Raw genomic sequence first — 27,845 nt, 5'->3', positions numbered from 1 at the left:
CTGGTTTCTGGTGCAAAAATTTTAGTGCACTTTAAATAAGATAAAAATAATGTTTTAGCAAGAAATATGAGCTTACTTTAAGTCAAAAATGTATTAAAATTGCAGAAAAAGTCCTAACTTGCAGATTATTTCACTTGTAACAAAACATTTTTCCCATGTTATAAGTGAGATAATCTGCCAATTTTTTCCATCAAAATTAAGGAATTAAAACCAGCTCCTATGTCTTGCTGATAAGTTACTTATAAGTTAGTTTTGTCTTATTTTAAGAGCTAAAAATATATTTGCAACCAGACTAGAAACCAGATCAAAAATACTTGGTAGGATTTTGTGTTTTTGCAGTGTTGGGGGTTTATGAGCAGTGAACCGCGGTCCGTCCAAACAGCCGACTGAACTTTTCTCCATGTCACAAAGAAATCCAGCAGATTTTTCTCTTCTTTTGTCAGAAAAGCTCAAAGCTTTCCGCTCACTAAAACATGTGGATAAAACTGGGCCTCCGGTGGTTTAAACCCGAACTGAAACGTGTTCCAGCGAGCGGGCCGGAGCCGGGGCAGGGGCAGAGGCCGGGGCAGAGGCCGGAGCCGGGGCAGGGGTCGGGGCCTGGGCAGAGGCCGGAGCCGGGGTAGAGGCCGCGGTCGGGGCCGGGGTAGAGGCCGCGGTCGGGGCCGGGGTAGAGGCCGCGGTCGGGGCCGGGGTAGAGGCTGGGGCGACTGCAGTCGTACCTGCAGGGGGAGGAGTTATTGCTTTCAGCTCGTTGCCGGGGCAACTCTGCGTGCTGACGCCTCGGTTGAGGGCGTTAGCGGCGTGTGGCGCGGCGGGGTCGGTGCGGGGGATGTTGACGGGGCAGGAGCGGGTGCGGGCGTGGCCCTTGTGGCCCCCCGGGTGGCACACGAGGCTTCCCACGGTGTCGACAGGCGACAGGTGGCGCTTCAGCCAGCGCTCCACCCGCTCCTCCTTGTACTTGATGGAGTACCAGGTGAGGAAGATGAAGAGGAAGCCGAGGAACTTGAGGCTGGCGGCCAGGCCGAAGTAGACGAAGCGCAGGGAGGTGACGTCGTACTCCCAGCAGGAGCCGTGAACGCCGCAGTCCTGCTGCCACAGCATGCAGGTGGTGTCGATGACGGCGCCGAAGTAGATGGGCGTCGGGATGTAGGCTGGGAGGAAGAGGAAGATTCAGAAACCAATTTTTCTTTTCAGACGGTCTAGAGATTCTGTTTGAATTATGTGGCTGACGAGAGGAAAACACAGAAGCTGCGTTTCATAACTGCACAACTTCAAATTTTGAAAATAAATTCTCCTAAAGGAAACACACCAATTTCGTAAAAGTTCTCGTTCTGTTGATAAAATGTTATGATGCTATGATGAGGTGGTTTAAAATGTGGTTTATTTTGCAAGAGAGTCACATGACCAAATGTTACCACTGATGGAAACCACGAAGAAGAAAACAGGAAGTGGTGGGATAATCATTGCCTGCATGTTTTTAATGTCTTATCAGATGATCAAACTTATTCATGTGTGATTTTATCTCTGTTACTTATTTCATGGAAACACTGCAATTGCAAAACTGATTTTTCGCCATCAGAGGAATATTGACAAAGATTTGCAAACATTTGTAAAGGAAAAGCAGCTTCTGTAAATAAAAAGATTATTTATTTAAAGCTTTGCGTAGCCGCCTGGCTTTTTCTTAATTAAAGAAATATCAAAGAATCATCTAAAATTAAATTTGACAAAAGAATGAAGCAGATTAAAATACATTTTCTAGCATTGTGAATCGATTCAGGAATTGTTTTGTTATTTATGTGAAGAGAAGACAGAACCAAACAAAACTTAACCAACAAGAAAACAATGAGTTTGTTTTTGCTCACCTAGAGTCCTGAGGAGAACAAACTGCATCCCCAACGCGAACGGCCGCTCCTGCTCTGCAACAGACCTGCAGCACAAAAACACAAAAACGCTCAGAAATGTAAAAATTAAGAAAAAAACAAAAAAAAACAAGAAGCAGCGCTGTGTTACACTGCAAAAACACACAATCTTACCAGTTCTAGTTCCACTGTCACGTTATTTCACTTATTTTCAATATTATATGTGAAATAATCTGATAGTGTAACTAGTATTTTTCCAATCAGTATTAAGGAATTATTTAAATCAAGCTCCTATATCTCGCTGAAGCATTAGAGGAATTATAGTTATAGTTACTGTAAGTTAGTTTTATCTCATTTCAAGCTTTCTAAGCCATTTCCACAAGAAACTAGACAAAAATACTTGGTAAAATTTGTGTTTACTGCTATACTTCACTGTCCCTGTTAAGGTGGGGGTTCCCACACTTTTTCCTTCCAAGTAACTTTCCATTAACATGGATAATTTTTGAGACCCAAAAGTGTTTTCGTTACGACCTAGGGGGTCGTAACGAAAGTGTACACTGCTTCAGGGTATTTCATTGTAAAGTTTTTAACTCTGTTGCTCTGTTGATAACCGAGCAGAAGCACAAGTGAGAAAGCGAATTACCTGAGGGTGACGATGATGGCGGAGGGCTGGGCACAGGCGGTGATGAGCGTGACGATGAAGAGGAAGATGAGGAAGGGGATGAGGGTGTTGCAGGTTCGGTCGCACTTCCCTGAAACGGCGTAGCCGTTCTCGTTCAGGTAGGTTTTGACGATGACGAGCTGCAGCTGGTTGCTGCCCTGACCGCCGGACGACGGCGTTATGACCTGGCGGCTCTGGACGCAGGCGCAGTCCGAGTAGTTCCTGATCTGAACGACACAACGACACATCTGGAGGTTCAGATATCACGAGGAAAACAAGACTGACGAGGTGTGGAGCAAGACACACAATCTGATGGTGGGAATACATGTCGCATTTATTTTGAGTTTTTAATGATGACTTCCTTTGAATCCAAAGAATCTGCTGCAGGCCACGCCCCCAAACTCAACTTTACACTCACATGAAAATGGCTGAAAACAGATCCGCAATTATACAATCATGCATCTTTGAAAAGCAGAAGTGGAGCCTCCTGCACAACCAACAATGCAGCAAGTGATTTCTGGATGGTAAGTCAACAACAAAACTCTTTTTTCTTTTCCAGCTGCCATTGTACAGAGCATACAATGGTAATACCAGAAGACCAAACGTTCTGGGGCTCGGCTGCGGTTGCTAGGTAACAGGTTGGCTAAAGTTAATTTTCTGGATATTTTTACCTAATCCCTGACCCGTTTCCAGGAAACAAACCAATTTATCTGAACTCTAGAAAATCTGCCAATAAGATCCAAAAGCATCCAGTCACAATGAAGACAAAAACTTTTAGATGACAAGAAAAGCATGTTTGCTAGAAGACATTTAACATAATATTAATGCCAGAGGGGCGAATGCTAATATTCGGGTCTGTCTGGATAATTTTGACAAAATTCTGCAACCAGTTCCTATTGTTAAAATTCTTTGATTACATATGTTTTATAATCATTTCTGTCCATTTTTCAGGAATTGTTATTTTAAGTTTGTATTCTGTAGAATAAAAAGAAACTTTTCTGTATTTCTGACAAAGCTTTTGACTTGTCTTTTTTAATTTCCATATTTTTAAGGATTGCTGCTGAAATATTAATAGTTAAACATCATTTGCATGTGCATTTCCCCCCTCCCACCCCTGTTTCTTACCCCGTTTGTGTCGTTGGCCACGCTGCCGCAGCCGGCCAAGCAGGGGTTAAAGTACGTGATCCCGTCGGAGCCGCAGACCGGCGCGTACTCATGGATTTTACATCCACAGTTCACGTTACAACCTCCTGTCAGGTTCCTCTGAGTCATGGTGAGCGTCGGTCTGCAGAGAGGAAAACACACTGAGAGGCAAGACTAATAACAGGGGAGATGAGCAGGATGCAGCAAGAAACACGTGAATTAGTGACGATTTAGCAAAAAAAATGATTGAGCATAGAGTAAGAAGGGAGGAGAAAGAAAAGATGAAAGGAGAAAGGCAGGATGAAGGAGGAAGAAACACGTGAAAAGACCCGGCAGCAATCCAGAGCGTCTGTCCCAAGCTGTCCTTGGACTCTCTCCATCTGAGTCATGTAATCTCCCTGAGAGACGCTGCGTCCAAACAGAAAACGCCTCCATTTACCGACTCGTTATGCAGCATCTCTGCTCTGATCTGCAGACTCCACAAATTTACAGATGAGCTGATAATAAAATGGACCCAGGGGCCAAACTGGATTAGATTAAAACCTTTTCTGTTTACCAGTGGAGGCGAGAAGAGGTGAGGGGGGGGGTGACCTGCAAAAAGCTGTTTAAAATGTCTGCAGGTTGTATTCAGAAACCAGTGCAGAAGTATTTCAGTCAGTCAGCTACACTGCAGCACGGCAACAAAGCTTCAAATTTAAATCTACAATCTTTTTAATCCAAATCTCAAAAGATTTTCCATCCCTCGCTTTTTCCTTAAAAATAAGATTTAAATGACAAAAAATATCTGAAAAAAAAAAACTGCTTTTTTCACTTAAAACTGGGACTTTTTAAAAATCAGTAATAAGGAATAATTGACTCAAAACAAGCTCTTATATCTCGCTGAAAAGTTACTTATAAGTTGGTTTTGTCTTAAGATATTTGCACTAGGAACTACGTAGATAAAAATACTTTGAATGATTTTGCAGTGTGTAATTATTTCTAAATTAGGGTGGCTGAACACAGATGCATGCCACACTTTTCTGATTTTTTATTAGGAAAACATTTTAAAAACCATATTATGACGTTGGTACGTCACATAGACTTTTTTGTCAAATTATTTTAGTTAATAACTGAATCAAATGAAGCAACCTGCAGGAAATTCTTGATCAGATTCGACACAAAAACCTGAAACGACTCGACATCTCTAAGCATCTCTCGCTGTGTGTCTCTGCGTCTCTCCTCACCCGGTGGTGTAGGGGATGTTGATTCCTCCGAGGTTGATGCTTTCGCAGCCCACGATGAAGAGCGTGGAGAAGCAGAGCAGCGACACGCCGCTGCAGATCATGGCCAACTTGGCCGACTCCCGAGCGCCCAGCTTCAGCTTCTTAATGATGTAGCCGCCCAGCACGATGCCCACGCCGGCGCTGGGCACAATGATCACACCTGGGGGACAAAACGGTACCAGAGCATCAGAAGACCGGGCTGGCGCCGCCCGCTGAGCCTAATGATGCATTTTAAAGAGAGTCCAGTGAATTTTCACTTACAAAATAATGGAGCAGAAACAAGAAACAAGTCAGACAACTTAAAAATATCCAGAATTAAGTACATTTTTGTTCAAATTATATTTAGCTGTTTAATTGCAGATGCACCATGTTAATAACAGAGTAACAACACTGTGGAGCAAATTCACAAAGATGTTTGCATACCAGAGTCTGTGCATCTGAATTCCTAATTCTCTGCTGGATGTGATGTGTTTAGTGTAAAGTCCATTGTTAATCTGATGCACAAACACAAATACAGCGTGTTTATTTTTATGTGCAAAATGTGATAGAAATGTAGAAACTTTGCATTAGTTTCTGGATTCTGCAGTCAGAGATCAAACAAGCAGAAACAATTTAAACGTTTTGAAGCTAAATTAATATTTTTAGGGAAACTAGCCGACAACAGAAGTATTGTTCTGGTTCTGTTCCTTAGTTTTTGCTTTTGTGCTTCAAAAGTCACTTTGGGGCATAAAATGCAACATATAAGCTTTGCAACAGTCAAAAAATGTCTAAAAATAGCTAAAAGCCAAAGAAAGGAGAGTAAAATGGAGAACATATCAGTCATTTCTGATTTTACTGCCCAGGAAATGTTGTTTCTAGATAGTAAATCCAAGCCTCTGTTTGTCCAGGAAGGAAAACAGAAACACAACAATGTATTTATCTAAATTAAATTCAAACAAAGGCTCAGTAATCCTGTTTACAAGCAGGACTTTAACTGTTTCTACATTAATATGACAGGACGCGATACCTCTTCTACTTTCCTGTCCTACAAACACAAAGATAGATGTTTTTGTAGGATTTTAATTCATTAATAATTAGAAATGACAAAAATATAACTACAACTCTCTTCCCTGACCATCATAAATGTAAATAAGGCTGAGATGGAAGCACAAATGTGGTCTGAGGAACACCAGGGCGGTTTGTTAGTTTTTTATGGAGCTAAATTGGGGCCATAAAGTTTGTTCAAAAGAGAAAAACTTGAAACAGAAAAAAAGTTTTAATAAAAAAGATTTAAAACTGATAAAACAAACATACACACATTTGAAACTGGAAAAAAATGCTCAAAACTACTTTTTGGATTCAAGATTGTTTTTCAGTTTCAGATTTGTTTTTTTTTGGTTATAACTTTTTTTCAGTTTCAGGTGGTTTCTGTCAAAACTTTGTGGGGGTTTTAAGGGAAAATGTTTGTCTGTCGAGTCATTACTTTTATTATTGCATGAGCTTTTATTTTTTAATTACTATCTGGTTTCCTTTTGGACAAACCAGCTGTGATGTGAGATCTATGATCCATTTTCCCATTAATTTCTGTCAAGTTCAACTTTTCCAAGCTGCTTTTGTTTTCTTGCAGCCGTCAGTAGAGAGCTGAGCGATCCGAGCCGCAGCCTCCAGGCATCACCATGGCAGCACACAGCGAGTGGGAGGCCAGGCAGGACGGCGAGCGTGGAGCCTCTCAGCTTCTTCCCTACACGCATCAAATCCCATCAGCCTCTATTAGTAAACTAATAAAATGTTTAAAGATGACCATAAATTAAATACATGTCAAAAAAAAAAAATTTGATCAAGTATTTTTGGTCTAGTTTCTAGTGCAGATAGACTTGAAATAAGATAAAAACTAACTAAAATATAACTTTTCAGCCACATATAGGAAAATAATTATTTCACTTATATGAAAACATGTAAGATAAATAATCTGCCAGTGGAGCTAGGACGCTTTCATCAACATTAATGAGTTACTGATTTAAAATAAGTTCCTATATTTTGCTGAAACGTTAAGTGTAAATTAGTTTTGTCTTATTTCTAGTGCATTAAGATATTTGCACTAGAAACTAGATAAGTTACATTATCTTGTAACTCTGACAAGATAACAGTTTTATGAGTTTTTAGTGACTGTCAGTGTGGCTAATATCACAAATGCCTGGCGGTGTGAAGTATGTCCGGTGAAAACAGATGAAAATCTGCGTCATTAATCCTCCAGTGAATTAGAAACCTGAAAGCTGAACACAGCCTCCAGCTTCCGACACACAGTTCACGACCAAGCAGGCGATATGAGCTGAAGGACCAACTGAGGACAGTAATAACTTCACAGTAATAACAGTAATAACATTGTAACACAACAGTGAAGAAAGTGCTTATAACTGTCTATCGTACAAGTTAAAACACCAAATATACCTTAATACGCATCAACACAGCAGAAACCGTCGCAGCGCAGCCGCAGAAGCTAACACCAACACCAACGGTCTTCCTTATTTCGAACTTGAGGGCTCAGCCAATCAGCATCAAGGGAAATGAATGCTGTTCTAGGATTGGCTGCTTTTACAAACGCCAACCAATAGTACAGCCAGTAGGATTATCAGCTTTATATTTTAAGGATATTTTCAATAGGCTTTATAAAAAATATATATTTTAGGGCTTTAAGTTACAACTATTTTAGTTATTGATTAATCGGATAACGGATCATTTAACCACATAAGCATTTTTATATAAAATATCAGAAATACATTAACATATGGAAATAAACAAACAATTCGGTTCATTTTATTGTCTAAATGCAGTAACATAGAATTCCTTTAGTGTACACTTGATCATTTGCAGATTTTTTTTGATGAACTGATTAATAATTAGATAGCAAGAGATGCTAATGAATGAAATAACAGACTAAATCGAAGACACTTTACAATACTTAATAGGAGATTTAGTTTTTACAGAATTAGAACCAGCTAATGCTAAAACGATTCTATTTAAGGAGTTCTAGATAGATTTAGATACTTTTTTATTTTATATGCAAATATGTAGGACTTATGTACAGCTTTGGCTTAATTACTTCAACAGGATAAGAATCAGGTGCAAATAATACATAATATATGTATTAAAGCTCCATTAAAGTTTGGGTTTTTTGAAAACATTCAGCTCAACATTACCATACAGCAATTAAAAAATGCTATTTATTTTTGGGATTTTTAGAAATCTGTACCAAAATAAATGTGCTAAAATGGAGGATTAGATGCAGCGTTTCAGGACAGGAGAGCTTTTTAATGTAAAAGCTGCTCTGGTCGGATTTTACTCTGATGGGCATAAAGTGGGAATCAAAATGTCTGTGTCTGAGTGGCAGATTAAACCACGACTTCACGGCCCACTCCTGGTCCAGCTGAGACGGTTATGCAACCAAACGCTTAAAGATCTCAGATAACAGAAGCCTCCCAAGGTGTGACTTCCTGAGCTGAATCTTTCAGAAACGTTTAACTTAATTATAAACTTCATGAAGAGATTCAGCGACTAACATGCTTCACTTTAACCTCCTTTTAAAATGGATGCTCCACATTTTTATCCCTAAAAACAAAACCACTCTGAGCATTATTTGGATTTAACAACAGATGATTTAACAAACTGGAACAAAGGAAAAGTCACCAGCTGCATGTTGGGTTAGCCATTAGCTGGAAAATACACCGAAACGAAGCCTGAAGCTTCATTTAGTGATGCTTCACTATTTCACAACGTCACAATAAAAACACATCTTTTCTGCTCCACACTACTGCTGCCCTATTTTCTTTCCTAACTTGTAATTTTCCACATTTAATTATGGCTTGACTAAAGATTTAATATTCCCAATGCTGCTAACCAACACTTATTAACTCTACAGATTCAAACTTTATTCTAGTTTATGTCGGGATATTTTGGAGTAGCGGTGAATAATGTATCGGCATTAATTAACGTCGGTGTTTTAACATTTTGGTTTCTGAAAGATAAAACTGCTGTTTTAAATAACCCGTGTTTATTTTTATCTTCTGGAAGAGGAGAAGAGAGGATTGGTCATGTGGTCAAACATAAAAGTATTAAATATATACTTATTTGTTATATAAATATTATTAAAAAGTCATAATATTACAAGAATAAAGTTGAAATATTACGAGAAAAAAGTCATAACTTATCGTAACATTTTGATTTAATTTGCGTAATACTATGAGTTTCATCTCATATAATTATGACTTTATTCTCAAAATATTTCGACTTTCTACAACTCTATTCTCAAAACTATATAACAATTTTATTCTCGTATTATTTCAGCTTTATTGATGTAATTTTATTTTTTATGTTTTCTTAGTATGGCCCTAATTCTCAGTGGTACCTTTCCTGTAATCATGCAGGTAAATTGAGTTTAAATCTTATAAAGTGTAAGAAGTTTAACAGTGTAAATGCTGATTTAACTGCATGTTTTTGTACATATCTGTGTTTGTTTGTGGGGGTTTTATGAATATTTGGAGAGCGGTCCTGCAGCTCCGTCTCCTCTGTGCTCGCCTTCATGTGGAGACCAGCAGTTTCTTTATTATTGCAGCCCTGGACGTCTCTGCAGAGCAGCTTAGATGAGCTGAACGGAGGAGAGCAGAGCAGGGTGTTGTCCCGCTGTCTGCATCTCAGACGTTAAAGAAAGAAACGTTTCCGTTCTCATGGAGCGCTGTGCTGTTGTCCAGCTCACCGGTGTAGATGCTGGCGTTGGAGGCCGGGATCCCGAACTGCGACTCGATGAATTTGGGGATGAAGGTGATGAAGGCGGTGACGATGGCGCTCTCCGCCGTGTAGGACAGGCTGACGAAGACGAAGGTCACGTTGCTGAGGATCCTCACCGCAGCTTTGGGAAGATCTGCAAGACAACGAGAAGAAAAGGTCTGGTTTTACTAAAAAAAATCATCTGTGGAAAAATAATAAAGTTCTGCAGGAGGAAATCTGCAAAACATCATGGATGTAGATTTTATTATGATGTCTGCTTCATATCAAATTAAAACTGGTTCTCTGTTTGTTCCCAATCTAATTCTTCTGCTCAATGAAAATCAAGCATTTTCAAGGCAAGTTTTCAAACTTTTCCAGCACCAAACTTTGGAGATAAAATTAATATAAAGGAACTAAAAAAAGATAAGATATGTGACATTATTGATTACTGTTATTAATCATGTTTTGTGAGAGTTTTCTACATTTTGTTGTAAGGAAATAGAAAATAGAATAAAACAAAATTTTCTGTTTTATTTCACACACAGGACCTGGTAGGAGATCAAAACACTTATTTCACAAAAAATCTCCTAATTTTAATATCATTTTTTATGTATAAAATATAATTAGATTTTTATTTCAGTTTCACAGATCAATAAGTAATTAAACCATTAATAATAATAAATATTCATTATGTTGAAACAATTGCTCAAAAGTTAAATGACCTTCCTGCTCAAATTAAATTCTTAAACAAAATATAAAAATAAATATCTAAAAAATATATATATACTGTATATTTCTTGCTAATTTTTCTGGCATTTAGCCAATTGAAATAATCTTGGTAATTGTAATTAACCTAAAACACTAAACGTTAGCAAGATTTAACTTCACATAGTGAGTAAAAAAAATATGTTTGCATCTTTTTTCTAGAAGTGTGAAAATATCTGGTTTCAACTGTACATAATGTTTTAATATTATGCTGTAATCAAACATTAAATTGCACTTTATTAGGATTCAATCCGTGCAAAACCTGAACTAAAGCTACAAACAAAGAAATTAAACTTTTATTTCTCTCAACTAATAGAAAAAAGTATTGAAGAAACTAAATATGAAATTATAACCACTAATTTCTTTCTCAATACTTTGCATCGCAGCAGAGATTTTTTTGTTCTTGAAAGCGTCTCTAAGACAGAAGAAAGATGGCGGCCGGCTGAAACCTTTGATGTCCTTCCCGAAGCCCATGGACGAGGCGACCGTCTGCTGCTTGCTGTTGTTGCTCTTCTCCTTCAGCACGTCGTCGTCGCTGGACATGTCGTCCAGGCTCAGCTTTTTCCTCCTCTTCTTCTTCTTGTGCCGAGGAGGGAGCTTCTTGGGGAAGGTGAACATGGGGAAAATGACCAGCAGCATGGCGACGGCGCACAGCAGGAAGCCGCTCCACCTGGGGAACAGGAACCGAATCAGTCGTCCAAACCAGAAACCAGAAACCAGAAACGCTTCCTCTCTGGTGTTAGATCACATTTCATAACCATTCACATCATTTTTAAATTGTGAGGTACAATTAAAAAAAACCCAGATGAAGATCCATAATACACTCAAGTTGTACGAGAATAAAGTTGAAATACATTAATAAAGTTGTAATAAAGTTGTAGAATTATGAGAATTCTGATAAAGTTATTAATTTCTCATAATGTTATGATTTTATTCTCATGCAAGTTTATTCCTGTGATTTTATTTCATTTTTTAATAGTATGGCCCAAATACTCTGTCGTAAAAAACCCTCTGTACACAAAAATAATTTTCTGTGATAGACCAACACAAAGTGGTGCAGAAATGTGAAAAGGAAGGAAAATAAAAATAAAAACTCAGACAGATTTAGCGTTTTTGCTGGTAGGTGAAAACTGAAGATTTTGGTTGTAATGTGATAAAATGCAAAGATGTTTACGGGGTATGAATACTTTTGCACGAATATTAAATATTGGAGCCAAATTATTGCGACTTTTTAAAACATTTTAAAAACACCTCAGATTAACATTTTGAATCTGGAGAGTGGGAGCAGATTTAGCAGGAACATTACCAACATGTTCCAGTTTGTTTTCATTTACAGAAGCAACGGGAGATCAGGAAACACACACACACACACACACACACACACACAGACACACACACACACACACGCCGCCACCCCAGGTGTGAAGCGACTAGCCTCAACTCTGATCAGAGACACGAGGCGAGAACAGAGGCGATCTGGATGTTATTGGGCGTAAATGAGCCGATCCGTTCACAAACACCCGTCCTGCCTTCATCGGCTGTAATTCATGCAGGAAGCCGACGGCCGCTTCCTGCTGAGTCACCGGCTACGCAGGCGGAGAGACGGCGGCTTCGCTAGCAGCTCTGAACATCTGAATCATCAGCAGCGGCATGTTCAGAGAGACGACAGAACGATTTATGAAACGCATCCAAACGGAAAGTTCAGAATGATTAGAGCTTCAGAAACAGAAAAGAAACAAGAAAACCGTCATAGAAAACGGCTTTGTTCAATTCGGATGGATGGATGGATGGATGGATGGATGGATGGATGGATGGATGGATGGACGGATGGATGGACGGATGGACGGTTGGATGATTTAAGAACTGGACTTTTTTCATAAAGTTTTGCTTATTTTTTCACTTAAATCTCAAGTTAATCAGTAAAATAAAATGAAGATGGGATCACATTAAATCCCAGGCCTGTAAAAACATGTTTACTAAACATATTTACAAAAGTAAATAAATCCTAAAATATCCCGTCTGACTTTGGTCAGACTTTTTTTTTCTTTAAATGAATCATGTTTTGTAAACATCGTATTTTATATGCCACTCGTCATCCATCTCAGGTGACTTGTGTAGATATTTTGGGATTTTTATGAATATGAACAAAAACCGAAGTATTTGAAAATTCTGAAGTTATTTATTTATTGTTTTGGTAAAAACATGGTCCTGCGGCCAGGAGAAGTTCAGCCCTGGGTCTGACAGTAAACATGTTTCCTGCTGTAACCTTTGACCTCCTCCCCAACAGAGCAGCTGATTGGTCTCACCAGTTGCCGATGAAGCGCGGGTCGCTCTGGTCGATGTTCACCACGGTCTTTGGGTCAACGTAAAACCCGATCAGGACTCCGCCCAGCAGGTAACCGGCCGCCGGGCCCAGAGCTCCCATCACATACATGATGGCTGCAAGCAGAAACACATAAACATTAAATTATTACGGTTTTCATCGCCACATTTATTACCTTTACTGCCGCTAGGGGGCGCAAATACACATTTATAGCTAGAATGGTAACGAGTAGGTTAATTCTGGTTCTTGTTTCCTCTAGTTCTGCTTTTTTTAAACACCCTAAAACCATCTGTATTGTTGGGATTGTTAGTTTTAATATTTTCTCCACTTTTGTGTTCAAGTAGAGCATTAATTAACAAATAAATGTGAAAATATGATTAAATGCAGATGCTGTGTGAAGTTTAGTGATACAAATCACAATAAATGGTTATTGTCACTTTTATTGTCATAACAATAGTACCACAAAATATTGTGATAAAACTTTAAGCCCATGTTGCCGTGAAAATATTAATAAATAGTTGTCTCTGCATTTTTTTAAGTTCTTCCTAAAGTTAAATAATATTAAAATACTTTTGTTTTTGTGATTTTTTTGCAATGAAAATCAAAGATTTTGTGGTGCTAATTTTCTAATATTTCCACTTATGTATGACAGTATGTGACATTTTGTTAATCGCAAAATCTGGAAAAACTGGAGGATCTGATTGATGTAACTTGGAACTATAGAGGTAAAAACTGCTTTATTTGATTAATAAAATAATATTTAAAGACACGAATGTTACCTTTAAGGTTCTGTTTGTGTGTCTGGAGTCAAGGGGGCCACATAAAAAGTTATGGCGGGCCGGATTTGGCCCCTGAGCCTCGAGTTCAACACAAGGTTTACTGACTACCGTCCATTTTCTGCGTTTTATGTGTGAAAACATCAGTTTCTTCCTCAGAACTACAGAAAAGGGCCTTTGACATCAATTTGCTCATAAACTCAGTGACATTTGCTAATTGTTTTTTGGATTTATGCAACAATTCACACCATGACTACTCAAACAATAGGAGCCGGTCATGTGTGCAGATCATATGACGGCGCAACAAGGGCCCGGCTGGAGGCTGGGAGTTAAGATTTCTCCAATTAGAGGGAATTAAAGCAGATAAATCCCTGGCTCCGGATGAAAGCAAACACAAAAATGTGATGGCGTGACTTAAAACTCAAAGCTGGGCCAGGCACAGAACCAGACTGAGGCTTAGTTAACCGGCCCAGTAAACCCACTGGGAGCACTGGGTTCATGTCACCGATGATAGTCTACTTTCAATAATGGTTTTATTTCTGACTCCTGAGTCTTTCTTAGATAATTCTGAAATACTTTTCTTTCAGCAAAAACAACAAATCTAGATCAGACGTCTTAATACATTTCAAATAGACAAAACAGGATAAATGAATTTGTTTTAAGTAGTTTTAGTTTCATATGCAGATTTTTTCCACCTATAACAACAAAACGTCTTATTTTCTGTATTTTTAATTTGTTTAGAAAAGGGGATTTTTATTTTTGGAGTGATATTTCTGTAATACTTTCGTACAACTGAGTGGATCTCAGTAGTTTGATGTCAAACTGCTAAACTGATCTTAATTCAAGTTATGAACAGTAATATGGTCAAAAAGTTCAACATTTCAACAAATAAACAGCTAAATAATTATTTTTATATATGGCCAGTTTAATAAATTTGTAAACATTAACAAAAAAAAAGATTTAAATATGTCAGTAATTTATTAAATGCACAATTAATGCAAAATTTAAGATAAAACTCGTTTATTTTGAAGGTGTTGTGTTGTAAATCAGCTTTTATTTATTGATGTTATTGTGTTGTGTAAAACATGAATTGTTTAGTTTTGTATTTTACAAGTTGTGGAGAAATGCAGTTGAAGTTTTTTAGTATTTAATTTTTATTGGTGACACCAAAAACATACTTAAACATTTTTTGGCCAAAAATAATCAAATGTAAAGTTTTTGTAAAAGTTTTCCTCTCCAGGATGATCCTGAGAAAGAGTTGATCTCTATAGTCCTGCCTTATTTAACTAAGGTTAAAAAACATTTTACAGACCAAGAAATGATTCATTTTATATTTTACGACAAAAACTGAAATATTATAGATAAATGATAAGTTGGCAAATCTTAAATCCTTTTCAAAATGATGAAATTGTGTTTTAAAAAGTCAGACAGAAATCAGATTTATGTTCCATGTTAAATAAATAGACTTCATGTGTTGCTTTTATTAAAGGGAAGAAAGCAAATCAACATGTTTGTCATTCTAAGAGCAAACTAAAAACACTAACAGGAGAAATTATTCAACAGATTCTGCAGAATATTTAATTTATTCAACAAGGAAGCAGCTTTGAGTTTTCAACTTAAAACTGTGAAAATATCCCAGAAACAGCTTTATATTTGGGTCGGTCTCATGATGCAAGAGAATCAGAACCAAACTGCTTCCTGGCCCTCCTGCATGCCCTGACAGACAAGCGAAGCTCGGGATGATAAAACATACGGCCTGCGCCGACGGCTCGGCCTTCAGCAGCATGGAGGATAATCCTGGACGGGGGAACGAGGGGAAACCCAGCGTCGGCCTCCAGCCGCGTTACGCAACGAGCTGCAGAGCGTCGGGTCGGATCAGACAGAACCAGGCTGACAGAAACGTGAGGACGGACAAACACCCAGGACGGGGAACGTGATAAATAATCCGGACAGAGACTAAAGACGGCAAGCGATGCAGTATTTTCTGTCCTTGTAATAAAACATTGAAATTAAAATGGTTTTTTATGCTGGATCCTCATTTTGCAGCAGATAAATTATCCTGCAAATCATTTTAAAGGGAATAAATCATGAACTGATTCTGGATTTATTCTGCTGCTTGTTGATATGTATTCATTTATTGGCACAAACAAAAATTTGTGAGAAAATCAATCATAAACAAAAAGTTTTATGATCTAAAAACACCAGAAATGAAAGATTCTAATAATTTTCCTGCATTTTAAATATGCAGGAGTTTCAACACAGCAACAGTTAAGTGCAGCTCTTTACCACAGGCTGATTTATTTAGTTTATTCTAATGTTGAGGTAAGCATGAAGGTCAGGCTGCAAAAGAAATTAAAAATAGCAGCAGTGCAGAATTTTGTGAAGCCAAAATAAAATAAAAATACACATGTACACGTTTCTGAAAAACAAAACCTCAGCAGGTTTTTTCTCCCATACATCTCCCAAAAAATCATTTTTCACAAAATAACAAGGACAAAAAAAATCTCCAACTGATTCTCATGTGTTCTGGATTTACACCACAAATTATGCATTTTATTTCCTTTGCTTGACGTCTCTTGTTTCCTCTGGTTTAAAACACATTTCAAAGTTAAAATTACTCAAGTAAATGTAACCGAGTAAATGTACCTAGTTACTGTCCAACTCTGATGAGAGTAAAGAGCCTCGGTTGCAGCAGATATTCAGCCTCGTCGTTCCCTGATATTCAGCCTCATCGTTCCCTGACATTCAGCCTCATCGTTCCCTGATATTCAGCCTCATTGTTCCCTGATTTTCAGCCTCATCGTTCCCTGACTTTCAGCCTCATCGCTCCCTGATTTTCAGCCTCATCGTTCCCTGATATTCAGCCTCATCGTTCCCTGATATTCAGCCTCATCGTTCCCTGATATTCAGCCTCATCGTTCCCTGATATTCAGCCTCATCGTTCCCTGATTTTCAGCCTCATCGCTCCCTGATTTTCAGCCTCATCGTTCCCTGATATTCAGCCTCATCGTTCCCTGATATTCAGCCTCATCGTTCCCTGATATTCAGCCTCATTGTTCCCTGATTTTCAGCCTCATCGTTCCCTGGTATTCAGCCTCATCGTTCCCTGATATTCAGCCTCATTGTTCCCTGATTTTCAGCCTCATCGTTCCCTGGTATTCAGCCTCATCGTTCCCTGATTTTCAGCCTCATCGTTCCTTGATTTTCAGCCTCATCGCTCCCTGATTTTCAGCCTCATCGTTCCCTGGTATTCAGCCTCATCGTTCCCTGATATTCAGCCTCATTGTTCCCGTCCATCCCAGTCAACAGGTCTCTGGTTCCTGCAGCGCCGCCTCCACTCTGCAGCCCGGCCGTCTCCTCATCCCTCCATGATGGAGTCATTTATGATGAAATGTGTGAGCAGGGAATCGGACCGGAACCTAATCGTCTCTCTTTGAATCTATGTAGGTCAACATCGGCCACAATCAAAAGACTGGAGCGTGACCCGATTACAGGTCAGAGAGGATCCGGTTTCCTGACACCACCTCCAGAGCTGGGTAGTAACTAGTTACATTTACTCAGCTACATTTACTTAAGTAACTTTTTTGGAAAAAAAACATATTTTAAGTAGCATTATTGTACTTTACCTTTACTTCAGTAATTTTGTTATGAAGTATTTCTGCTCTTACTTGAGAAAAACTTCTGGATTTTCTGCCCACTGAATGAGAAACAAACATGTTTTAACCAGAAATTCACCAGACACAGAATCACATCTGCAGTTTGTGTTAAAGTTTCATAAGTTGTTTGTTCAAACAAACTTTTCTATTTACAATTTTTTTGTAATTATGTTATTTATATGAATAATTTTCAGTGTGATTCCTAAAATACTAAACTTTCCATAAAGCTTTATATTTCGGTCCATCTCATGATGTAATTTTAAATATTAAATAACGTTTATGTTGACTGATATTTTGATGACTTACTTAAAACTTAAATAGACTTTTTACCAAATACTTTTTTTCTTGAGTGAAAATATGTCGAAGTAGTGCTGCTCTTACCTGAGTACAATAATTTTTGGGTTCTTTATCCACCTCGGACCACCGCTTCATTTCCATTAACATCTTAGTCATTTTAGAGATGCACCAATCCAATAACAATATCTGATCGATCCCGATATTTAAGAAAATTCTAGATCAGGTATTGGTGACAATATTCACGATCTATGAGGGACGATCTCACTCTTGGTTCTGTTGAAGTGAACTCCGATGCGGTACTAATGCAAAGCAGATCGGAGACCCCTCCAAAAGAAGGAAGTGGACTACAGAGCAGAGCATTCTGGGTAAATACAACCAAAACAAACGTGCTAGCCTAGCGCTAGCGGTAGAAATGGCTCGTGGTCTTTTACCAACAGTAAAAGATAAATCCAAGAACCAATAAAATCTGACGCTACTCCATTTCCTTATACATTTCATGAAGAAGGAAATTGCACTCAGTCTTTTTTGTGTTGTTTCCTTCCGTAGTTCTTGATGCAGCGCCCCCACAGGTTCGGAAGAGAACAGGTTTTTCAAATTGTTTTATTGGTTTGACTCAGAGCAGAGAGATAAAATAACCACAGCAGCTAAAAATGTAACAAATGTTGCAATTTTGGTTCCCAACCAAACTGAGTCTATCAGGAGTAAAAACAACCATAAGCTGCACATCACACCAACAGCTAGATGCTTGAGACCCGAACAGTTCGATGTTCAGCAGGAAGTTGATCCCAAACGCATCAAAACAAAACTTTTTTTTGCACAAAACAAAATATTTGAACTGAATAAACAATACATTTCATCTGAAATGATGATTTGGGGTTTTACAGGAGCTAAACGAGGCTAATAGCAGCATTCTCCTCTTGTCTTATTGCAGCAAAATTGCTTTGCTTTTTTCTCTTCTGCACTGAAAACATGTATATATTTATCCTTTAGTTCAGTTTTCTGACTCCTCTGCTTATTTTCCCAGGACCATACGCTTCAGAGGTTAAACAGTCTGATATAACAGCCTTACATCCAAACTATAATCTCCTCCTCAAGCGCATAAATAAAACCTCCTCACCGCTGCATCCAGAGCGCTGGAGTTACAAAGAGTATCTGAACATGCTTCCTGTTATACAACAGGTAGATTCAGTCCCATCTGGTCGGATCTGGTTTGAGTCGGCGCTGCGGTGTGACTCATGTTTCCAGGCTGGAGAAACCAGCTTCTGGCTGAAAGCAGGTCCAAAACGATGCAACCTTCTGCTGGAGGCGGAGTTCACTCCAAACCCATTCAATAAAATATTACTGAGAAGGCCATTTATATCACCAAGTGAAACATTATCTGCATTACACAAAGGTGCATGTTGGAAAGCCTTTATTTCTGTTAATTATGATTATTTTTAGCTGACAGCTAATGAAAACATGACATTTAAAATTAGAATATTACATCAGATTAATAAAAAAACATTTTTAATGTGGGTTTGTTTAATACCTGCTTAAAAGTGCTTTTATTATAATAAATAAAATGAATCTATTTTAATTCACTGAATGTGACTTTATGTCATAAGACTCAGAAGGAATGACTGTCTTTTCTTTTTTAAGGAAAAAGCAAAGGAAAAATATATTTTTTGTTGTTCATAATTAAATATTTCAGATCATCAGAGAAGTTTTGAAAACAGACAAACAGAAACCGAGTAAAAATAAAAATCTATTTTTAGATGTATTTTAAAATGAAGGAAACAATCAAACTCCAAAACCTTCACCATGATGTTGGGCTGGTTTTCAGCAGAAACAAACCTTCATTTCTGACTCCATGGGGTTTTCTTCAGAAATGGTCACACCCCATCAGGGGCCAAAACTGCAACCTTCTCAGCTGCTGCGGCTCTTTCTCGCTGCTCTGAGCAAAAGCAACAAAACCCTTTGAAAAACCTGTTCCCCTCCTCTCCTTTTGGGGGCGCTGCACCATGAACCATGAAGACTATTTAAGTACCTAAAATAAATAAACAAAACAACAAATAAAATTAATTATGAAGTCACTGTGAACAAAACTGTCCTATAAAAAAAGACTGAAGACTTGTGCCGTCCAGTTTTTGGTGAAAAGGGAGAAAAAAGAGAAAAAGTGATAAATCATTGAAATGGAAATTATTGGGTTTGTTTTATTTTAACGTGATTAATAGATTTATTGCTTATTGTAATAAATTTCGGCCACAAAATATTGTGATAAGTTAAGGTCCAAATCAGCAACATTAAGGATAGACATTTATCTTTTTGCACCTCAGCATTAATCTAAACGGCTGCGTTTGGATCTTCAGCCATTTAAAACTTCCTTCCCAACAACATGCTGCGTTAGAGGATCCTTCACAGAATCTGCTGATCCTGGTTACTGGGCCCAATTAATCGGTGCATTCCTGTTCCCTAAAATGATTAAAGTCAGCCCTGCTGCTGAGTTGCATCATGAAGGCGCGGAGAGCCTCGATCCTCACACCGGACGGCCTGGACGAGCCCGAACCAGGGAATGCATGCAGCCTCAGCTGATCAGAAATGTAAAGCATCACTTTAAACTGCTGCGTGTTTGTATGCAAAAGTCATTCAACAAGCTAAAAAGCTTGTAAGCTTTCAATCGGCTAATGTTTCCCTGGCTGTTTGCCTCTCTGCTCGGGTTTATTTATGACACGCAGCACTTTTTCCTGCACAACAGTCAGAGTAAACGCTGAGCGAGGAGCCATGCGGCTTTGTGAGACGGGCCGACCGGGTCGAGATGGAAACGGGGAGCAGACAATGAAACGCTGACACAGCAGTCTGCGTCCAACGTCACCAACCAACCAGTTCACAACTCCAGCATCAAAACCCATGAGGACTGTTGAGAAGAAACCTGATGTTTTTAACCGACCAGGACTTTCCTGAAGAATTTCTTGTTGCCAGGGGCAACAGCTTAACAATTTGACTCAAAGTACAAAAGAAACCAGATCTGATATTTAAAACGGATAATTTCCTGAAGCAAAATGTCATTTTCTTAGCTCTGCTCTCCGATATGCATTTGGCTGTGAATCCACACGGCCTGGTTTGGGTTTGGGTCGTTTCAGGCAGGTTTTTACAGAGGTCGGGCCACTGAGGACAGAAAAAAGGAGTAAATTACCCCCCAAAAATGACATTTTTAGATCAAACGGTGACATTTCCTAAATTAATCTCAAATCTCTGAGTTTTTTCTCAAATATTTCCAACTTTTGAAACAGAGAAACTTCCCAGTTTTTTAACATTTCTAAAATTGATTTCTAAATCTTAGTTTTTCTTGCACATTTTCTACTTCTTGAAGTTTTTTCCTACAATATTTCTGAGATTAAATCTCAAACGTTCTGAGTTTTTGCCTGCAGTTTTTTTTTTTACTTTTGGAGCTCAGAAATGTTTTTTTATAGAAAATTTCTGAGATTAGTCTCAAACTTTTTGCCGGAAATTTGAGCCATTTTCTATCTACAATGACCCAAATATATAAACTACAATGCAATTCTTCTTCCTAGGACAGACCCTACACAGATTTCACTAGGTTGAAAGTTCTAGAGAGGCAAGAAATAAAACAGGCTGATTATCTGAAGCCATTAGAAGCTCTGACTCTTTCTGCTGCCCATTTACACCGACTGATAAAACTGAAGCAATAACTGAAACTCTGCGTCCTGATGAAGCTGAAAACATGAAGACGATTCAGGGCAGGACAACCGGAGAACAAACAGCTGTTTGAGAGAAAAATGTTTCATTTTCCCATGCAAGTCCGCCCAGACTGCAGGAACTTCATGGTTTATAAAAACATTGAAGGAATTTCCTTTACTTGCCAATTTATTACAACAGTTTGTGCTTCACTGTAATAGAAACGTTAAAATAAACATAAATAATTTAAATATACCAACAAGAACTCTGAAAAATATAATTTTGTCAGATTAGTTCTTAATTATTTGGGTCTGGTGTTCCAATGATGAAGGACTTCTTGGTTTAAGTGATGATTAACTGAGCATAAACGTTTCCATGTTGGCTGAAAACCGTAATAACAGGGCAGAAGGGACCGCTGACCGTTTATGCATTAGAGTAACTTAACGTCCACCAGAGCAAGGAGGGGCTGGACATGAGGCTGAGTCACAAAGCTGCACTGTTAAAAAGTCATAATGCATATTCACAGAAAGTTTAGTGGAAGGAAAAAGCACCAGGGCTACACGCAGCATGAGAGGATTGTGAAGTAAAGTCTATTTATGAATTTTAGGTGAGCTCCATACGACGTGGATTGTGGTCAGAACAGATTTAGAAGAATAAAATATAAATATTATTTATTATCCCATAGTGGAGAACTTCCTGTGAAACGGCAGCAAAGCAACGATTCACAAAAACAAATATAAAATATGCATAAAAACAGATTAAAGAATGAAAATACTGCACAGTACGGGCAAGATTTCAACATAAATACCAAATAAATAGTTCACTCCAGTACAGAGGAATGTTAATTAAAAGAAATTTATTTCTTAATTTAAAAACAATAAATTTAATAAAATAAATAAAATAAAAAATGTAAAAACAAATTCTCTTTTTAATAAAAAAAGTGCATCTTTTGATGATTAAAACTTGATTAGCTCAGAAACGCTGCAGCAGTCTGACTGGAATGTAATTTGATGAGTCCATAAATAATCTGATTTTTAAGGATCTGTGACTGAAGCTGGTCGGCTGGACTGGAAGCGCTGCTGTTCAGCTGGTTGGTTGGGGTAAATAACTGTTGCATTGTGGGTCATTATGGAGCCTGGGGGTTCTGCCGTGTAACTGCCCCACATTTCGGCTACACAGATGACACAGTGGCCCAGTGTTGGGCAAACGGCTCCCAGGGAAACCGTGAGGATCCACCATGAGGTCGGCTTCGTGAGAACTGAAAACTTAATCTGTCAAGTTCTGGAAACGCTGCCTAGAAAATCCAAACTAGAAGTCTGCAGCTCTGGATCTGCAAAGATCTTTGGACTTTTCACAATTTAAATATCCAAAATAAATAAACAAAACAACAGAAACAACAAATAAAATGAATTATGAAGTCTCAGAAACAAAACTGTCCTGATCAGACTGAAAACTTTTATCATCCAGTTTTTGGTTGAAAGAGAGAAAAGAGGAAAACGATAAATCATGCAAATGGAAATTATTGAGCTCATTTTAATTAATTATGCACTTAATTTATTTATTGCTTATAGTGACAAGCTCAAAAACAAATGTTTATTTAGACTGTAAATGCTGCAGATCCTGATCCAGAAGGTTTTCTTGGCGTCTCTGTTTGACTGTCAGACGCTCAGGATACCGCCTGATAAAACCATCACTCTAGTTTATGCTCTGTTCTAGATTAACTAGCTCTTTGCTAATTGAATCTCCAGCGTTTCCATCACTGATGTATATTTGTACCAAATTACATCTGAATCAAAACTTTCCTTCTGCTTCGTGCAGCAAAATATCAGTTTCACTTTTTTTACATTTATTATTCTTTTCTGTCTTTTCTTGGACCGTTGAAAAAAAAATCTACTTTTCTTGCACAGCTTTAAAAATCAGAAATATTAGAATATTAAGAATCTGAAAAGTTTATGTTTTATGGATTCTGTTAAACATTATTATTGCATCTCATGGATGTTTAATGTATATTTTGTGATGATCATAAAAGTCCTTCACTAAGCAAAGTCAGAATCTCACAAAGTATATATATTTTTTTAATAATTCATGTATTCAGGGTAGAGTAAGTAACAAATGCATTGCATGTTTTGGGACTTGCAGAAATCACATTAATTTATTGATCTATGTTCCCCCATGATGGGTCATTCTGTTATAATTCCTTATTTATGGGATCTAACTGACAGAAGAACAACTTTCTGTGTCTTCTGACAAAGCTTCATCAAAGTCAAGTCAAGAAACAAAAGCTGCTGTAATCTACTTTAAACCTAAATCTAATTAAACAGCAACATTGGATGATGTTCATTACTGAGTATTGTTGATGACGGCGCCGTACAGAGCAGCAGAACCTAGAAAACCTGGTTCTGCTCTGTTAACGCCAGTCAGGGCCGCTCCACGTCTACAGATTCATTTTTAAAGTATTCCTGCCTCCATGGCGGCCAAACAGAGCGTCTCTTATTGGGGTCACAAAGAAATATTGTCCTGAATTATTCTGGCGGACGTCTGCCGAGCCTTCAGGCACCGACGCGCATCGAGGTCGACACACAGAAAAGCTCAAATCGGCCAAAATGAGAGGAAGATCAGTGACTTTGTCTTTTCTCATTTCACCTGAACTTCAGTTGAGATGCTGACGTGCAAAATGTTGACACAAAACTGTCGTATCTAATGATCTGTAAAGTCGTGGTTTCTTAAACTGTGGCAGTGGAAACAAGGAAAATATCTCTGGAGACACATTTTGATGAGATCTGCCAACGTCGGATGAGACGCCGTGAAATGTTTTTACTGCATTTTTACAGGAAGAGGGAAAAATTTGATCATTTTAGTTATTCAGGTTAAAGATCCGTCTCACCAGGAAGCAAAGATGCCATGTGTACATTTTCTTTTCACTGGAAAGCTTAGTGGAAGAAAACCTACTTGAACTTCCACTTTATAGTAAAAGGTTTTAAAATGTAGTAGCAGCAGGATAGAAGTTCAACAAGAAACCGTAACATTTTGGTAAAAACTGTAAGTGTTTCTTAGAGCTGAAACATCGTCTTCAGGTGGTAAATTATTTAAATTTTTGTTCCAAGTTCCTGAAAAGTTTTTGAGCCAGACCTCTGAGGCCTCTGCTTCCTAACGTCTGGTATAATCCTTTAAAAGTAGAACCGTTAGTGTTTGCAGAGCTCTAAAAGCTGATGCAAACGTACCAGCAGCTGGATTCTTTGTGTGAGTCGCCCAACATAAAACCCAGATCTGAAAATAAAAAGCCTCTTTGTGCTGCTGCTGGCCATGCTCCCAGGAGGCTCAACCATGTGGTTTAAGATTTACATGACTCTTTATTTAAAACGTTTGTCCCAGTCAGCATTTTCTGCAGAAAAAAAAAATCAGAATACACTTTGATTCAGAGTGGAAATATGTTTAAATGCAAGTCTGTGTCAGGAAATGTGTTCCTTGCTTCTACATTTAAAAGATTTAAAAAGGTAAAGCAGGTCAGTAAACTGTCTGTATGTGTAGCATTCCACAATATGGCTCCAGATTAAATAAATCCATAATCTGTCGTCACTTATCTCAAGCTCTGCAACTAATGTAATAACCCCAGAAGGCTAAGTAGCATAAGAGGCCAATGAATGTACAGTCAGCTCTTTGTGTCGATTTCAGACACACTTCAGGTTTCCACTCATGCAATGCATCAGATATAAAACAATAACTCTGTAAAAGCTGCAAAGAGGTTCCACCATTTAAAACACATCCAGGAAATTCACAAAATGCATGAAAAACCAAAAGAGTGGCAGCAAAACCGAATTCCTGCTGACTGGAGAACCCAAGGCTCTAAATGAGTTGCTGTTGATATAACCTGATCAAATATCTGTTTAAACATAATGCAGTCTAAAAAATGTTATTTATTAAGAAAATTAGATATGTACAAGACAAGGCACTTAGGACTTAACCACTGATCCTTGCCAAGTCTGCACATTTACAAATTCAGAGGTGAAACGTAATAAATAACGACATATTAAAAAAGCCCAAATTGTCCTATTAGTGAAGTAAAACCTTTAAAAAAGCTTCTATGAAATGGGAATAAACTGAGAAATATGCTAACGAGTTTATTCTGTGTCTCCTTTTGAATTAAAATTTAACTCTGAAAATTTTACTTCATCGGCTTTTTCTAGCAGATTATTTAAAAATAGCAAATAATCGGCCCAATCAATCAGTCAACCAATTAATGTGGCAGTAATCTGGAGGTTATCTACTGAGGAAAATGCATTCATAATTAAACTTTGGGTTAAATACTGATTTCATAATATGAAAAGCTACAGAACTCGGATGTGAAATGAAAAACTAAAAGCTGATTTTCAGCTCCGTTCCAGGAACAGGAGAAGCTGTCAGCAGCCGTTAGCCTAACCGACGCGTTTCTGCAGCCAAACTGTCTGCAGCAGCTCTCTGCGACGTCCAGCAGCCGCCGATTGTCAAACGGAGACAAAAACTCTGGCATTCACCGGCCACAAAAGCAGCTGAACGGAAACGGGTCGAGTGGATCGAGGAAGACAAAAACATTCTGGGAGCCGGCCAACATGGCGGGTAGAGCGACTCTCCTCTCTGTCTGCACAAGTTTAAAGACTAATACATAATTTCATTTTCAAATAATGTCAGATCCGCTCTCCTCTAGAACTTCTCAGAAAGTGTTTTGAGATTTACTAGCAGAGTTTACCATCTAAACCAGCCAGACACTTTCCAACAGCCTCACTTTTCATGCATATCTGTTTTTTTTCTTTAAATCACAACATTTTGGACTTAAAATCCTGCAAATTTCAGAACAAATAGTTACGATGATAACCAGAACTTGTCAAAATTGCTGCAGAAAATTTAGTAACAAAATGTTGGTGCTTCAGTTTTTAGATGTAAAACATGAAGCAGCAGGTAAAATAAGTATTGAACACATCATCATTTTTAGAGTAAACATATTTAAAAAGGTGTTATTGACATGACGTGTTGGTAATAACCCAATAAACCAAATCAGTTCAATAATTTGTCATTTTCACATAACTTAACCCTTTAAACCTGATAACATGAAACAATTATCAGAATATTCAGATTTTTCTTTTAAATTAAGTATTGAATGTGTTTCATTATACAAAATAAACCATTTTTGACTCAAATTGTTTTCTAAATTTGTTTCTGTTATAATTAATACATCAGACTTTCAGACTAAATCTGTCTACTTATATTTATTTAACAACCTTTACCACATAAATCTGTTTTGCGATAATAAAAAGGAAAATACTTTATTAGAGATATAATATATCAAAAATGATACATTTGGCATTAAAGGGTTAATTTCTGAATGCATTTGTTTTGGTTACTTTCTATATATCGATTACTTGGGTTTTTACCAACTTTTGGTGAAAATTTCACGTCAATATCACCTTTAGAAATAAGTTAACTATGAAAACTTGCGATGCGTTCAGTCCTTACTTTCCGTGCTGCGTTCCCTGACGTTTAAAGCGGATGCACAGGATTTTTTTTTCTGCTGTTCTGGGCTGACACAGTTTCTGGGGTCTTAATGAAATGCCTGTTCTGTGACACATTTAGCTTGAAATACAACAGGATTACAGCGCAGCACCTCCCTGCTAAGCCCGTTCTGCTGCTGCCATATTAAAACAATCAGCTCCTCTTTACAGCCTACATTCAGATTAATGTTGAATAATTGTAAAAATTAAAAACAAATAATCTCTACGGTGTAAATCTGGACAGTTATTATCAGCAGCCTGAGCTCGAAACACCCGACATGCTGCTCTGAAAAGCTTTTTCATTTTTTTACATACTAAACTAAATGCACCGCTGATAAAAAACACGAAAGCATCATTAATACACCAAAGTTTTTTTACTTTTAGTTCATTTTTCTTCAATATTCAGACAGAAACAGAGAAAAAGGTCTGAAAGTACAAACACGTTCCATTTCCAGACTGCATCTTTTTACAGAATCAGTAAAAGCTCAGGTCCAGTTCCCGACCCTGACAGGCCGATATGAACAGAACCACCAAGTTTTCAAAGCGCTGCTTCTGTTTACAACAATGCTTTTAAAAACGTCGGGGTTTCTGAAGGTAAAATTATAAGAAAGATTCATCTGAAAAAACTAGCATTGTTTAAGTGATTAGAAAATGTTGTAGAAGCTGCACTTCCTGTCTGTTCTCGATAAATAAAATCTTCTTGATTTTTGGAGATCGGTCGATATTTGTTTGTAAAGCCGATCTTATTTACCTCAGCGAAGGTTTAAAACTCAACGCCGTCCTCTATTGATCGGCTCAGAGAGAAGTTTGACTGAAAGATCAGAATCAGAATTCATTTTATTGTCGATGTGCACAAAAGAAAGAACCAAATTTAAAAATGAAAGCAAGCCGAATAATTAATAAAATAATAATAAGTTAGTAAATATTAAACTATAACAAAAACACACAAAACAACTGGGATGTTAAGGAAAAAATAAATAAGCAAAGGTTTATTTATTTATTATATCAGGTCATGTTTGCACATTTGCGGCTAACATTAGTCACCCTGCTGTAGATATAGCAACTTTCTTTATTTAGCACAATTTCAGATGAAACAAGTCTGAAGTTAGAATCAGCAGGTCAGGTTTAAAACTGCAATAGTCTGTTCACAGTTCATAACGTGATTT

The 27,845-nt window shown here is 37.8% G+C and overlaps 1 protein-coding gene across 2 annotated transcripts in view; it reads right to left on the bottom strand.

The window, feature by feature from the left end:
* Positions 1-273: 273 nt before the first annotated feature.
* Positions 274-27,845, bottom strand: part of LOC102227904 (solute carrier organic anion transporter family member 5A1-like) — a 30,603-nt gene continuing 3,031 nt past the window's right edge. For both annotated transcript variants that reach the window (XM_023335304.1, XM_023335305.1), the window contains 8 exons: positions 12,737-12,869; positions 10,880-11,100; positions 9,655-9,819; positions 4,887-5,085; positions 3,646-3,805; positions 2,503-2,747; positions 1,863-1,927; positions 274-1,151 (listed from right to left, as the gene is read on the bottom strand). In XM_023335304.1, the coding sequence (XP_023191072.1) occupies positions 502-1,151; positions 1,863-1,927; positions 2,503-2,747; positions 3,646-3,805; positions 4,887-5,085; positions 9,655-9,819; positions 10,880-11,100; positions 12,737-12,869 (1,838 nt within the window). In that variant the 3' untranslated portion in view covers positions 274-501. The remainder of the gene's footprint in view (positions 1,152-1,862; positions 1,928-2,502; positions 2,748-3,645; positions 3,806-4,886; positions 5,086-9,654; positions 9,820-10,879; positions 11,101-12,736; positions 12,870-27,845) is intronic.

The sequence above is a fragment of the Xiphophorus maculatus genome, chromosome 6 (genome assembly GCF_002775205.1).
Source record: "Xiphophorus maculatus strain JP 163 A chromosome 6, X_maculatus-5.0-male, whole genome shotgun sequence".
NCBI lineage: Eukaryota > Metazoa > Chordata > Actinopteri > Cyprinodontiformes > Poeciliidae > Xiphophorus > Xiphophorus maculatus.
The sequence above is the reverse complement of the archived record's forward strand: the minus strand, read 5'-3'. Positions and strand labels throughout refer to the sequence as shown.